Genomic DNA, 12788 nt, shown 5'->3' with positions numbered 1-12788 from the left:
CACAATACAAGTTTTTTTACTTAATACTAGGTCGATTGATTTTGAATGTAAAGAAATTAAAGCGTGCCAATCCGGTTAAATAAATTGAAGCTTCAAAAGTACAGAGGTTTAAAAAAAACATGAAATACTTCCCTGGAATGTGTTTTTTCTAACAGTGTATGATGTCGCCCAATAGTAAAATCCGCCAGATCATGAAATTTTTAGGCATTCCATGGTGTTGACGGGAACTGTGGTCGGAGTGGGAGTGCCCCAAGGATCCATTCTTGTCCCATTCTTGTATCCTGTTTATGTAAATGATCTAACTTACATGGTGAGCTAAGAAATTCAGGCATAGTCATATTAGTCATGGTTGCTGACGACAATTCTTTACTGTTCAAGGTTACAAAAAATCCTCCGTGGTGGTTTGCTGGCAAGTTTTGTTACTAAACCCTAAGAAACAAAATTCTGGAAATTCCATACGTTTTTACAACAAAATTAAAAAAAAATGTTATAACATAGTACATCAAACGGATTGAAAATTCAAGGCCATTGTCAAGGAGACATTAATATCTAAAGCGTGTTATAAAATGAATGATTATGTCATCGTTAGGGATGTTTGGAAATACTTCCGATCCACATTGGAGATCTATTCTGAAAAATAAAACATACCTACTGCTATTATGTATTTTTATGTGTATCGAATACATACTAAAAACAGAATAAAATAGATATTAAAGGGGGGCTCCCATACATAAAACGTGATTTTTTGCCGTGTTTAGCATGATATTAATAACGGCAACAGGTAGACGCTTGAAATAATGACAGAATACTTATTTGTATAATTACTTTAAAAATAAGTAATTAAATTAAAGTAAAATTAATATTTAGGGGGGTGCCATGCAACAAACTTGATTTTCTTGCCGTTTATTTGCTAATGTCTAATGTTGTATGGTACTAATGTTGTGGTGGTTGTGTTGTATGGTAATGGTACGGAACCCTTCTTGCGCGAGTCCGACTCGCACTTGGCCGGCATTTTCAAAAACTTGTGCTTGCATTTGTTTTGTTTTACAAATTGCCGTTGCGTTGTGCAAATTACAACGTGTTGTGCGCAAGTTTCGCCGTGTTTTTTGAAGTAAGTAAATACACTCACGTTGTTTATTAGGCTTTTTTTCAGTTTCTTTGAAGTTAGTTCCTAGTTATTATGCGTTGTTGGAGAGCTAAAAAAACGTTTATGTTTTAAAAATAATCTGCAAGCTAAGTCTCATAAAGTTTTTTTTTGTTTTTAAGGCATTTTAGTGGAAAAAATTACAAAAAAATATTGAAAAATATATTTTTTCGTCTCGCATTTTTAAACTTGGACCGATAATTGTTGTTTTAATATTGATAAATAACTAGTGTTTAATCGTTTTTATAAATGAAAATAAATAAAATATATTTAAATTGTTCTTTTTTTTAAATTATTTATGATGTTACATTGTCGACTTATTTTGAAAAAAGCTAAAAAACAAGATAACTCGAAAATGGTTCACTTTTGCTTAATGCATATGGGCGTTAAAATTATCGAAAATAGTCACCCCTATCACCTAACGGGAATACGTCGAATATAATCGCGACTGTTCGTATAATTTTTGAGAAAGGGTTTTAAATGTGATTAAGCATTATATTTGTTTCTTAATAATCGGATTTTATTTCAAAAATTGTGTTTGCTTTGTAAACATGTAGGTTTATGTGGTTTTATTCTTGTGTTATATTTAAATTATGTTCTCGCTGCTGAGGTGAAAAATTGTATGTGTCACACGAGACCAAAGTTTTTTGCATCTCGTGTGTTTGGTTCCCTTGCTGCTCTCAGGATTCTAACCTAGAATCACTCGCTGACGCTCGTGATTCAATTGTATAAACCTTCGCTCACTCGGGATTCAAAATCAACACTTGCAACAAAAAACAACTTTGCTCTCTTGTTGTACAAATAGCTATTGTCTTACGAAGTGAGCAAAATCCGATTTTGCTCACTGATTTCTCATAGCAAAACCTGCCTGTTTGAGGTGCTAAGGTGAAAAAGTTACTTATCGATACGCTTAAGTTCATCGATACTTCCACAGCGCATTACTTGATACACAAAGTAGAGGTCGTCGTGTGTTGCGTTCACACTGGCATGGCACCAGCCCTGGATGCACTTTAAAACTTTGCTCCTGCTGCTCAGTGCGTAATTAGCACTTAACAGGATCATTGTCTCTTATAGTCAAGATGGTAGGTTTTTCTTTCTAGCAAAGTTCAAGATTTATTTAATTGTACTGGATTTTGGTTCTTCAGTATATTATTGATTGTGGTCGTGATTTAATTTCCGTCTTGAAGTCTCAATATTGTGAAAGTATAGAGATAGTTCCTACAAGGGTAGTACACGTAAAAAGTTTTGTCGATACTGTCTGAGTGACTGACTCATTATCATCACCACCCCGCACAACTGGCATGGGATAAAAACGTTAAATTTATAGTTTGTAAGTTCTATAGTAGAGATGTTCTCATACAGCAAGTTCATATCTAGGTTAATATCATGTTTGTATCAGCCAATTTTTTCGTAAAGTAGGTATTAGTAGGTAGTATCTGATATGAGGCATGATCTTATAATGACAATCTCATAATTGTAGAAAGAATAGCTACCTGCCTAATCCGTATAGATATAATAATGGCTCCAAATGAAATGTTAAGTTATATTTAGATTATTATAATACTAATATACATATATATTTACATTGAAAAGAAAATAATACAAAGCAATAAAAATAAAACTAACCTAAACTTAAAATACCTACATATAAAGACAAATAATAATAATAATGAAAACTAAAATAGATGATTTGAACCAGACCCCTTAGGCAAGTTTCCGAAGATGCTAGCAGCGTTCCTTCTTTGAATACGGTATTTGACAACTTCTGATTTTGCCATATCCTAATATTATTATGAAAAGCCGTGGTGGCCTAGTGGTTTGACCTATCGCCTCTCAAGCAGAGGGTCGTGGGTTCAAACCCCGGCTCGCACCTCTGAGTTTTTCGAAATTCATGTGCGGAATTACATTTGAAATTTACCATGAGCGTTGCGGTGAAGGAAAACATCGTGAGGAAACCTGCACAAACCTGCGAAGCAATTCAATGGTGCGTGTGAAGTTCCCAATCCGCACTGGGCCCGCGTGGGAACTATGGCCCAAGCCCTCTTGTTCTGAGAGGAGGCCTGTGCCCAGCAGTGGGACGTATATAGGCTGGGATGATGATGATGAGATATACAGATAGTGTTTAGCGAAGAGAAAATTTAAATCGGTTGAAAATTGGATTTATAGTGATTTTTTGAAAAATCCATATACCCTTTCTCAAACGCTTTTTTCTATGCAGCAAGTATGACGGTACTGGCGTGTGACGTCACATGCCAGTATGTCTTTTTCTGTCTAATCTTGAATTTCAAACCTTTATAACTTTGTTATTTGTAAAGGTAGCTTAAAAATTGTTTTTCTATTCAATAACAGGCATTGTGTAGTTTTAATTTATAAAACATACAAAATAGTCAAATACCGTATTGCTAGGCTAATTCTTTGTCCGAGGAAGCTGTCAGCTCTTCGGGCCTCCTGTGACGTCTACTAGCCTCTTCGATATTTCTTTGTAAAGTTTCAGAGCGCTAGTACTCCATAGACCAGGGGTCTCAACACCGAACGGGACAAAATCTTATTCGGCGCCTAGACCCCTATATTTGATAGATTTTGCTTTTTGCTCATTATAGTTATTATTTCTACAGATGTATATCCACCGAGCGCCAGTTTCTCTCAGACTTCGTAGCTGGTGCTGAGAGCACGGCAGGCGGGCGCCTGGCGCGCTGGCTGGCGCCCACGCCACGCGTCGAGCCCGCCAAGTGCGAGCTGCGGGCGCCGGCGACGCCTGTACGCCCTGCTGCCCGGATCACCCTTCCGATACTCGTGCGCGACCAGTACGGCGAAAGTGTGGCTTCCCCGGCGCTGAAAGTCGAGGTGCGTACCCTAATATTGTTGAAAAGCAAGGTTGCCTCTTCTCACAAGGAATGGTATCCAACTGTCCGACTCCGATTTTATTTATTTTGATATGTTATAGAGTAGTCTAAAATAACGGACACATATATTTTTTTAGCTGCCCAAACAACCTGTTAGGAGACAATTTCCTTCAAAGTACTGAAAATTGACCAAACCTTCCAATTTCTGTTGAGAGATTTGTTCAAGGTAAAAATTACTGGTTTCGTTATATATGTTGGAGAAAATAATAAAAAGTTCAGTTTTTTTAAATAATAGATTGAACCGCCAAATGTTTTTTTTTTTGGGATCATGGATCAAGAAGTTTTCAAGCCAAAAAAATAACCAAAGGGAAGTGAATGAAGCGACGAAAAGTTTGAAACTTTGACGTGTTTTTTTTTAATATAAAATATGAGTTTGTGTTGAAATGACAAAACACGCCTCCATTCTTTTTTCATGTTCTCCAACATATAACGAAACCAGTAATTAATTATCAATTTTGTTGAACAAATCTCAACAGAAATTAGAAGGTTTGGTCAATTTTCAGTACTTTGAAGGACATTACCTATCTCCAAACAGGTTGAGTTTGGGCAGCTAAAAAAAAAAAATACGTGTCCGTTATTTTAGACTACTCTATAACATGTATCAAAATTAAATCAAAGCGGAGTCGGACAGTTGGGTACCCTTCCTTGTCAGTCAGCTACAACCTTTGCCATTGGAAATCCAAAAGTTTTATAAATCTGTTTATTTTTGTGACACAATTTTGTTTCCAAAGAAAGGTAAAAAAAAACATTAAATTTTTACCTGAAATTTAGATTAATTCAAAAGTAAATTGTGCAACGAGAGCATAAAATGAGCCATTTTATCCCAGACGTTCATATAGCCACCCGAGCCTTTACGGCGAGGGTGGATGGACGAGTCGAGGAGAAAATGGGTTTAATGCTCGATTTTTACACTCTGCTTTTCACTTCGATGGCGAGGAAAGGAAATATCAACAGTAGAAACAATTGTTCACTTACTACGTATCTTTTATTGTTCATGCATTGTTACATAATTCTATTTTTTTAGTTTTATTGAGCTATTTTGATTTGATTGATTTTTAGTTAAATCACAGAATAAGTATAATAGTCTTATATATTGTTTTTTAAATATATGTAGAAACTTCTTTGTTTGTGGCTGTTTACACCTGATTCCCTTGATATTAGACGAAGATTTTACTTTATGCACTAGAGCATAAAAAGTCGTTTTATGTCGCCTAGATCCAGTACAAATACGAACTTTACGACCATGAGAAGTGAAAAGAAATTTTTAGCAGTCAATTGAACTGACTAATAAGCAACATCACAGAGCAGGTAAAATCTACGTGGAAATCGTTTATTTTTTAATTTACTTTTATGTTTGTTTTTCTCATAGGTATTACATACAATTGCTTACTATCTAAATCCACTCGCCAAACTGATATGATAGTTTGTTGGGTTACCTAATGATTCGCCGACAATTTTTACGCAGATTATTGATTGGCAGACCACGTTTCGCCGCGTAATGGTACGCCGATGAATTTGTACGCAAATATAGTGTTTCGCAGACTAACTTTTCGTAACTCAACCTTTAGTAGACTATTCGGTTGGCTTGTGAGTCAGTAAGCCGAACAACTATTAACAGAAATTCGTTTAGCCGATTAATAACTACACATTTTCAACGTTTGCTCGAACAACTTTTCGCTTTCGAATTCGTGTTTATTTTATATTGAAGTCAAAACAAACTAAATCGCAACGCCAGCAGTTCGGTTCTGGCACTCGCCGGCCGCTGCCGCGGCACGTTCGCTTCGCTCGCTCGGCTCGTGCGTTGTTGGTCACAATTCTACCTAATACTCCTCGCTAATGCTCGTCGTCGCCCCTAACTACACATTTTGATGCCATGTGATAACTCTGCTTATCGAGTTTCGGCGAACAGTTGTTCGGTTAACTGAAACAATTACGAAGCAATCAATCGACTAAAAGTAAATCTGCATATCGCTATTCTTCCTACCGACTACTCGGCGAAACGAATAATAGGCGTAACGAAGTAATACCAAACGTTGCTCGGCCAAAAGAAAAAATCTGCCAATAGTTGTCTGCGAGACGAAAATCTGCGTAATTAAATTCGGCGAAACGACAGGTTTGTTGGGTTTGTTGGTTTATTGGCAGTTTGTTGTTTGTTGGTTGAGTTTGTTGGACGTGGTTGGTTGGTTTTGACATCTCATGAAAAGTATGTATTGTCAATTGATTAATGGTTTCAAGCAGTCTATTGTTACAAATTTGAGTTGAGTGTCCCCCACCCCCCTCAACAAGCAAACTGGTTAAATCTAAAAAAACATGATGGTAGTTTGGTAGTATGTATAACGAATTTCACGGGAAAGCTATCACAGTAAAGCTTACTAAGCTTTACTTACATGTTACCAAGTAATAGTAGATCAAAAGTAAATATTGAATATCTGCCGCATATTACCCACCCGACACGCACCTGCCCGGTTTTTTTAACTGTTATAGTTAGGTACCTATTTGCAAGCCCACTTTCAAGTTCTATTCATTATTAAATACAAATCCTTTATTTTCTATAATATATTCATTATTAAATACAAATCCTTTATTTTCTATGTGAGACAGTCATTTAAATCGATATTTGTGCTTCTTTTTAACCGACTTCAAAAAAGGAGGTTATCAATTCGGTTGTATTTTTTTTGTTTTATGTTTGTTACCTCAGAACTCCGTATTTTATGAACTGATTTGAAATTGTTTTTTGCGTTCGTCTAGGAATGCTTTCAATTAGGTCCCATAAGCACCAAATCAGGATCTGATCGTTGGATCTTAAGGAAATCGAGGGAACTCTTCAAAAGTTGTAGGGACACCCATGATAATTTTGATATATTTCATTCTCGTGCATTTGCTCTTGAAGATCATCATTTGGTGAAGTGGAACTGATGATGAAGACCACAGTTGACCATCGGAGTTACTACTCAATAACAAGTATTACATGGGTTGAATTTCAATTACTTTAACACAGTTGCTAAGCAATTTATGCTCCTCGTAATGCATATGGTGAAATGGAATGGGTGGTGAAGCACCAGGAATTCTCAATAATGAAAGTTTCTGCATCGGAAAAAGCAATCTTATGTAAAAGGTAACGAGCAGTTGACATTAAACTATTGTATCTTAGATTATTTACACTAAAATGGTAAAAATAAAATTTATAACAAAAAATTGAACCAACTACAAAAAACGATGAAAATAATTTTCTACCAGTCTGAAGTCGGTGCCTCAGCACGAGCCAGCAGGATGATTGAAGCCCAATATGTAGTGCGTAGGTGAGGTAGGCGACTATAGGTCCACTCCTCCTGGCTCGTGCTGAGGCACCGACTCTAGACTGGTAGAAAATTATTGTCATCGTTTTTTGTAGTCGGTAAAAAATTTTGTAATTCTTTTTTAATCGTTATTTGTATGTGCAAGATTTCCAAAATACTGTTTGCGTAATAATGTGTGAGATTCCTCAGTAGACATCTCTAACCTATTAAATCTGTAGCTAAATGATTTTACACAAGCTAATTATAATTGGATTCTCAATGCGAAAATTGCTAATTAATGGCAAATTCGAAATCACACATTTTTTACCTTGCTTCAGTGCAAATTAATTTAACATGCTCGTTATGAATTCATTAGATATGAATCTATCACGAGTATGTACCAGTATAATTGGCGTTGGACTGTAGCTGGGCCGTAACATTTTTTTGGAATATTAAGTTACATTACTTATACATATAATATTTCTATGATAGAGTTACACCAGGTACTCCAATGTTGGGCCATTGCGCAACCGGAACGTATTAAAAATTTGCTAAAGTGACCGTTTTAGGACACATTGGGAGTACCTATTTCTCTACTTCGTGAACTTCCATCTACCAATTTATAGGTATAAGGTACTAAGTGGGCTGTTTTCCGCAAATTCGCAGTCCTGAAATTCAAGCGTGGCGTTAGTATGTTGGGTGATTAATAAAACATTAAATTAAAAAAAAAAACAAAAAACCCGACTGCCAAAACTAAAAGGATAAAAATAAGTCTAGTGGTCTAGAACTCTGTTAAGTAGCTAATTTAAAGTTCAACAGTCGGGTCGGGACCCATTACTAAGAGTTTTTGAGCGTCACGATTTAAACGGGTCCCGACTGTTGAACTTTAAATTAGCTACTTAACAGAGTTCTAGACCACTAGACTTATTTTCTTTCTTTTAGTTTTGGCAGTCGGGTTTTTTGATTTTGTTTAATTTAATGTTTTATTTTTGATTTTTTTGATATTTATGTGAAAAAGGTAGATTACAAGTATTATAACCCATATATATTTAGAATAGGCTAATTATTAGCTTTCATTTGATACCCATATTGTTAAAATACAAAATATATTTTTTCATTCCTCCGCCATATTTCTTTGCAGACGCCATATTGAAAATTTATATAGTTATGACGAATCCAATGATACCTCATATGTTAAAATCCGTCTTGCCGTTTAGGCTGCAGCGAGGACCAAAGAAATGGATATACTCGTACATACCCACATACATAGGTACATACATACATACATACATACGCTCGAAAAACATAACCCTCCTTCGTGCAGTCGGGTAAAAACTTAGTCCGCTTACAGTACCTACAGAAGTACAGAGTTACAAAATGGCTCGTCAAATTTGACGATCCATACGGTTCGACACTACTTAATTCTAACTTGGCAGTTAATTTAAGAGTTACATAATTAACTCTACGAGCAGACCGCGCTTGTCCTGCCAGCGTCATATGTTTTTTTTGCTGATTTCTGATATTTAAAGTTTTACTGTCTATGTACGATGTTAAGTTTTGAAAAATCCTACTATTTTACAAGCTTTTATTTAGTTTCACCTGTCCCGTTGTCTGTCTGTCTGTCTGCAATCAAATCTTGCAAGTTAAATTCGATTAACTTCCAGTAGTTGGATTGACTTGAAATTAGGTATACTTATGTAAATTGCGTGATAATACAATAATCTGGTAGTGACATCCTGGTGGTCCGGCCAGGATCGTCTCTACAAGACGAAACTTCAACGGTTAATGGCATCGACTTGAAATTTGGTATGCAAATGTAGTTTGGGTGACGATACAAGTATAGTCAACAAAAAGTACAGTCAGAAAAAACTTGTATTAAAAAATTTGTTTTTTTACCAAAAACTTTTTTCTTAATTGTTTAAATGTCAACTTTTATATTTTTAAACGATTATACAAAAGTGATATTTTATTGATATTTTTACTTGATTATATTTAAAATAGTTATTGAAATAGTGATTGGCAAACTTTACAAAACTCTACAGCGAACCCGTATGACACTCATTCAAGCAAAGTTAAAAGGTCATTATTCAATTGAGGGATAAATGTCGAATGTAGTTCAAACCGGGACCCTCGCCTTGATTCTGACCCGTTCGAGTTTCTTGCGAGTGATGTGAATAGATTAATTTGCTATCATTTAACAAAATTCATCGTATATACATAACAAACTTTTGGACACACGTAAACTTTTTAACTCAGGGAAGAGGAAGTTCGGTATTTAGATAATAAGTAGTCTGAAAATTAAACTAGATCATTTTTTAAATGTTTTATTTTGGACAGGTTGTTGTGCAGCGATTAGAAGACGTGAGTGGTCGTCAAAGCCGCACGGCACCGACGGCCGAGGGCCGGACTGGGGGCGTGCCTGACGTGCCGTACCAGCCAACACTCCGTGACACCATGTGCTTCCACGCTATCACGATGATGAAGGTAAAATATTGTCTCGAGCGATCGAGACCACTTCACCTCGATTTACGTTTCAAGTGCAGTTATATTAAGAACATGACGGTATCATATTTTAGTTCGCTAATGCGTCCTTCAAATTAGTCAATATGTAATAAAAAAATGTACAGGATACATCTACCTACTCCGTATATATACTGAGCGGCAAATATCTGGCCCTCAAATGTATGTAGCATCGTCAATTTTGTATGAAGGTTGGGCCAAATTTTGTGCCGCTGAGTATATTATTCGTTGCTGTACCAAGATGCTCTATCGTTTAACGATTTAACTATGCTATGTACAGGCATATCAAAACTATTCGTTCGAGGAGTTGCGCGTGGGCAGCGGGGCGTGGGGCGAAAGCGCGGAGGCGAGCGGCGGCTGGGGCGCGTGGGGCGCATGGGGCGAGCAGGGCGGCGCACGCGTGCCGGCCGAGCGCCTGCCCGTGCGCGCGCAGCCCGACGGCTCCTACGCCGCCGCCTGGACACCGCGCGCGCCTGGCGCCTACCACTTGCGCTGCACGCTCGACGAACTGCCCGCGCCGCAGGTATTCAGGAAACAGAAGACGCTTCCTACGCTTACGCATTGGTTTAAACAGACGAGCTTGCGAGTCCTTTTAGTAATACGTAAATTAAACGAAATTATATTAAATATAATAAAATTAAATCAAATTAAATTTTAATTAAATTAAATCAAATTTCAATAATTTCGTTAAAAACAAATGAATACCTCTTAATTAATGAGAGAATAAACAATACCCCTTTCTTTACGAAATTTAGTTTTATTAACAGCTTTGGATCAGAAGAAAGAAGCATAGTTTTGCAAAATCTTCTATTTCAGCGAGGGTTTCGTGTCACACGAAATATCGCTAGATGCTAGATGGCTTTAGTATCGTGAAGTCCATTCGACATTACAATCTTGCTTGCGATTGGCATATTTGGTTATTCAACTAATTACAAAAACGTGACTCAAATGTCAAAGTTGTCAAATGAATCTGAATACATCACATCACACATCATCTCCACTAGAGATAAACTCAGAAACCCTCACACGAAAAGTTGATTTAATTTTGATGTTTATCCATAATGCAAGAACATTCACAGGAGTTAACGATAGAAGTGGCGGAGAGTTCATCTGAAGGCCCCGGGGAGCGCGGCGGCGGCGGCGAGGAGACCGCGCAGTCGCCGCCGGCCAAGCTGCGGCGGTTCGCGGCGCGCTTCAGCGCCGGCCTGCGCGTGCGCGCCAGCCCCAGCCTGCAGGCCGAGGAGACCGGCCGCGTGCCACCCGGGACCATCATCGCCTGCGTCGAGGAGGTCTCTGCCGTACTGTTATATTCAAAATTTATATGGGCTTACGTTACAAGTACCATTTCACAATCAAGCAGCAAAAGACGAAAAGTAAATAAATTTGTTCACTTTTTTATTAGATTTACAGGTCATGTAGACGCCTGGCCAATTTGAAGTCTATTATAAAAATAAATTGGTTGTGTCTTCAAGTCGTTAACGGTTTGTCCCCGAGACAGACACTTTTTGATTTTAATTTGTGTATGATCCGTAAACGGAACTTTGTGTAAGAAAGCGTGTAAAAATATGAGACCCTTAACTGCTAATGTAGCAACTCCTCAATGAGTTCTAGTAGAAAGCCAGTAATCGTGCAAGCTAAAGTCCGCTCATGGAACACGAAAAATTTCGCTCGATGACCTTGACTACTTGTCTCTGTTGCTCGCGTGTAAATAATTCGCACTCACACAGATTAAATTGTACGAATGCGAATAGAGGCAAGTAGTGGAGGTCGTTGCGTGAAATTTTTCGTGTTCCGCTACCGTTCTTTAGTCAGTTATTAATTGCACAGAAAAAATGGAGATGATTTTTTTTTTCAAGAAAGAATATTGAAATTAAGTAATATATTTCAGGATAGCTAAGGACACTTCTGCCTTAGTTGTTTTTCATGCTGTAAATGCACAAAGTAAGGTAATTTGTGCAGGTTGTGAATAAAGATGGCACGTGGGTGCGCCTGGGCGCGGAGTCTGCGCGCGCTCACGCGGACGGTGGCGCTGGCGCGGCCTGGTGCCTCCAGCACCACCGCCACCTAGACCGTGCGCTTCTACTGCCTGTCGATGCTACCTCCTCTCCCCAGGTACTAACGAGGAAACTGAGTCGAGTTCGATTACCAGGGTCCAGGGTGGAAACTTTTCGCAATAAATTTCATGATGATTTCTTCAGTGGATTTATGAAATTTCAGTGACATTTGCAGCAAAAAGGTTCCATCCTGGTACAGTTAAGTGCAAAAATAAGTATCTATTCGAACCACTCAAAACTATGTTAGGTACTACGGCTTTATTGCGTCGGAATAAGAGTCTGTGGTACTTATTCTTGAAACTTTAAATAAGTTCATATTTTTACACTTGACTGTACGCGATTTAGATTTTTACACTGTACGTACAGTCACCATCTGATATATAATAGCTGTTTAGGTGTTCAAAATTATCTGAACATATTTAACCGTGTTGTCAATCGCGGAGCTTGTACGATCGTTAATTTGGGACCCACTCCCAGATCGAATATCTGTCATTTTGTATGACAATTCAAGGGATATTTTGACGAAATGGGTCTCAATTTAACGCTCGTGACCGTATTTCACCGTATGTTCAAGTTTCTAATTTATATAAATAAAACTTATTGTATTATTTTTCAGTCAGAGTATACGGGCATATGGAGCGGCTACGGTGACGCTCAAGGCGATATGCAGACATGGACGCATGAGGATGATATCGACATTGGACTGAATGGTACATACAGTGCGGCGCTATAAACATAATGCATAATAAGACGATCTTCGTCGTAGTTCGTATTCCAAAGGACACTAAATGATGAAGCATGAGCATTTTAAACCTTATCCGATAGTTTTAAGGATTAAAGAAAGGTTATTTAAGAGCAGAACCACTCGAGACATATAAGAAGCCAATAATCT

At 37.6% G+C, this 12788-nt stretch overlaps 1 protein-coding gene across 1 annotated transcript in view; it reads left to right on the top strand.

Moving 5' to 3' along the window:
- Positions 1-12788, top strand: part of hiw (MYC binding protein highwire) — a 104236-nt gene that overhangs the window by 63621 nt on the left and 27827 nt on the right. The window contains exons 35-40 of the mRNA XM_074095223.1: positions 3760-3988; positions 9660-9806; positions 10123-10365; positions 10922-11131; positions 11802-11954; positions 12513-12606. Of these exons, the coding sequence (XP_073951324.1) occupies positions 3760-3988; positions 9660-9806; positions 10123-10365; positions 10922-11131; positions 11802-11954; positions 12513-12606 (1076 nt within the window). The remainder of the gene's footprint in view (positions 1-3759; positions 3989-9659; positions 9807-10122; positions 10366-10921; positions 11132-11801; positions 11955-12512; positions 12607-12788) is intronic.

This window comes from Choristoneura fumiferana, chromosome Z (genome assembly GCF_025370935.1).
Source record: "Choristoneura fumiferana chromosome Z, NRCan_CFum_1, whole genome shotgun sequence".
Taxonomy (NCBI): domain Eukaryota; kingdom Metazoa; phylum Arthropoda; class Insecta; order Lepidoptera; family Tortricidae; genus Choristoneura; species Choristoneura fumiferana.
The sequence above is the reverse complement of the archived record's forward strand: the minus strand, read 5'-3'. Positions and strand labels throughout refer to the sequence as shown.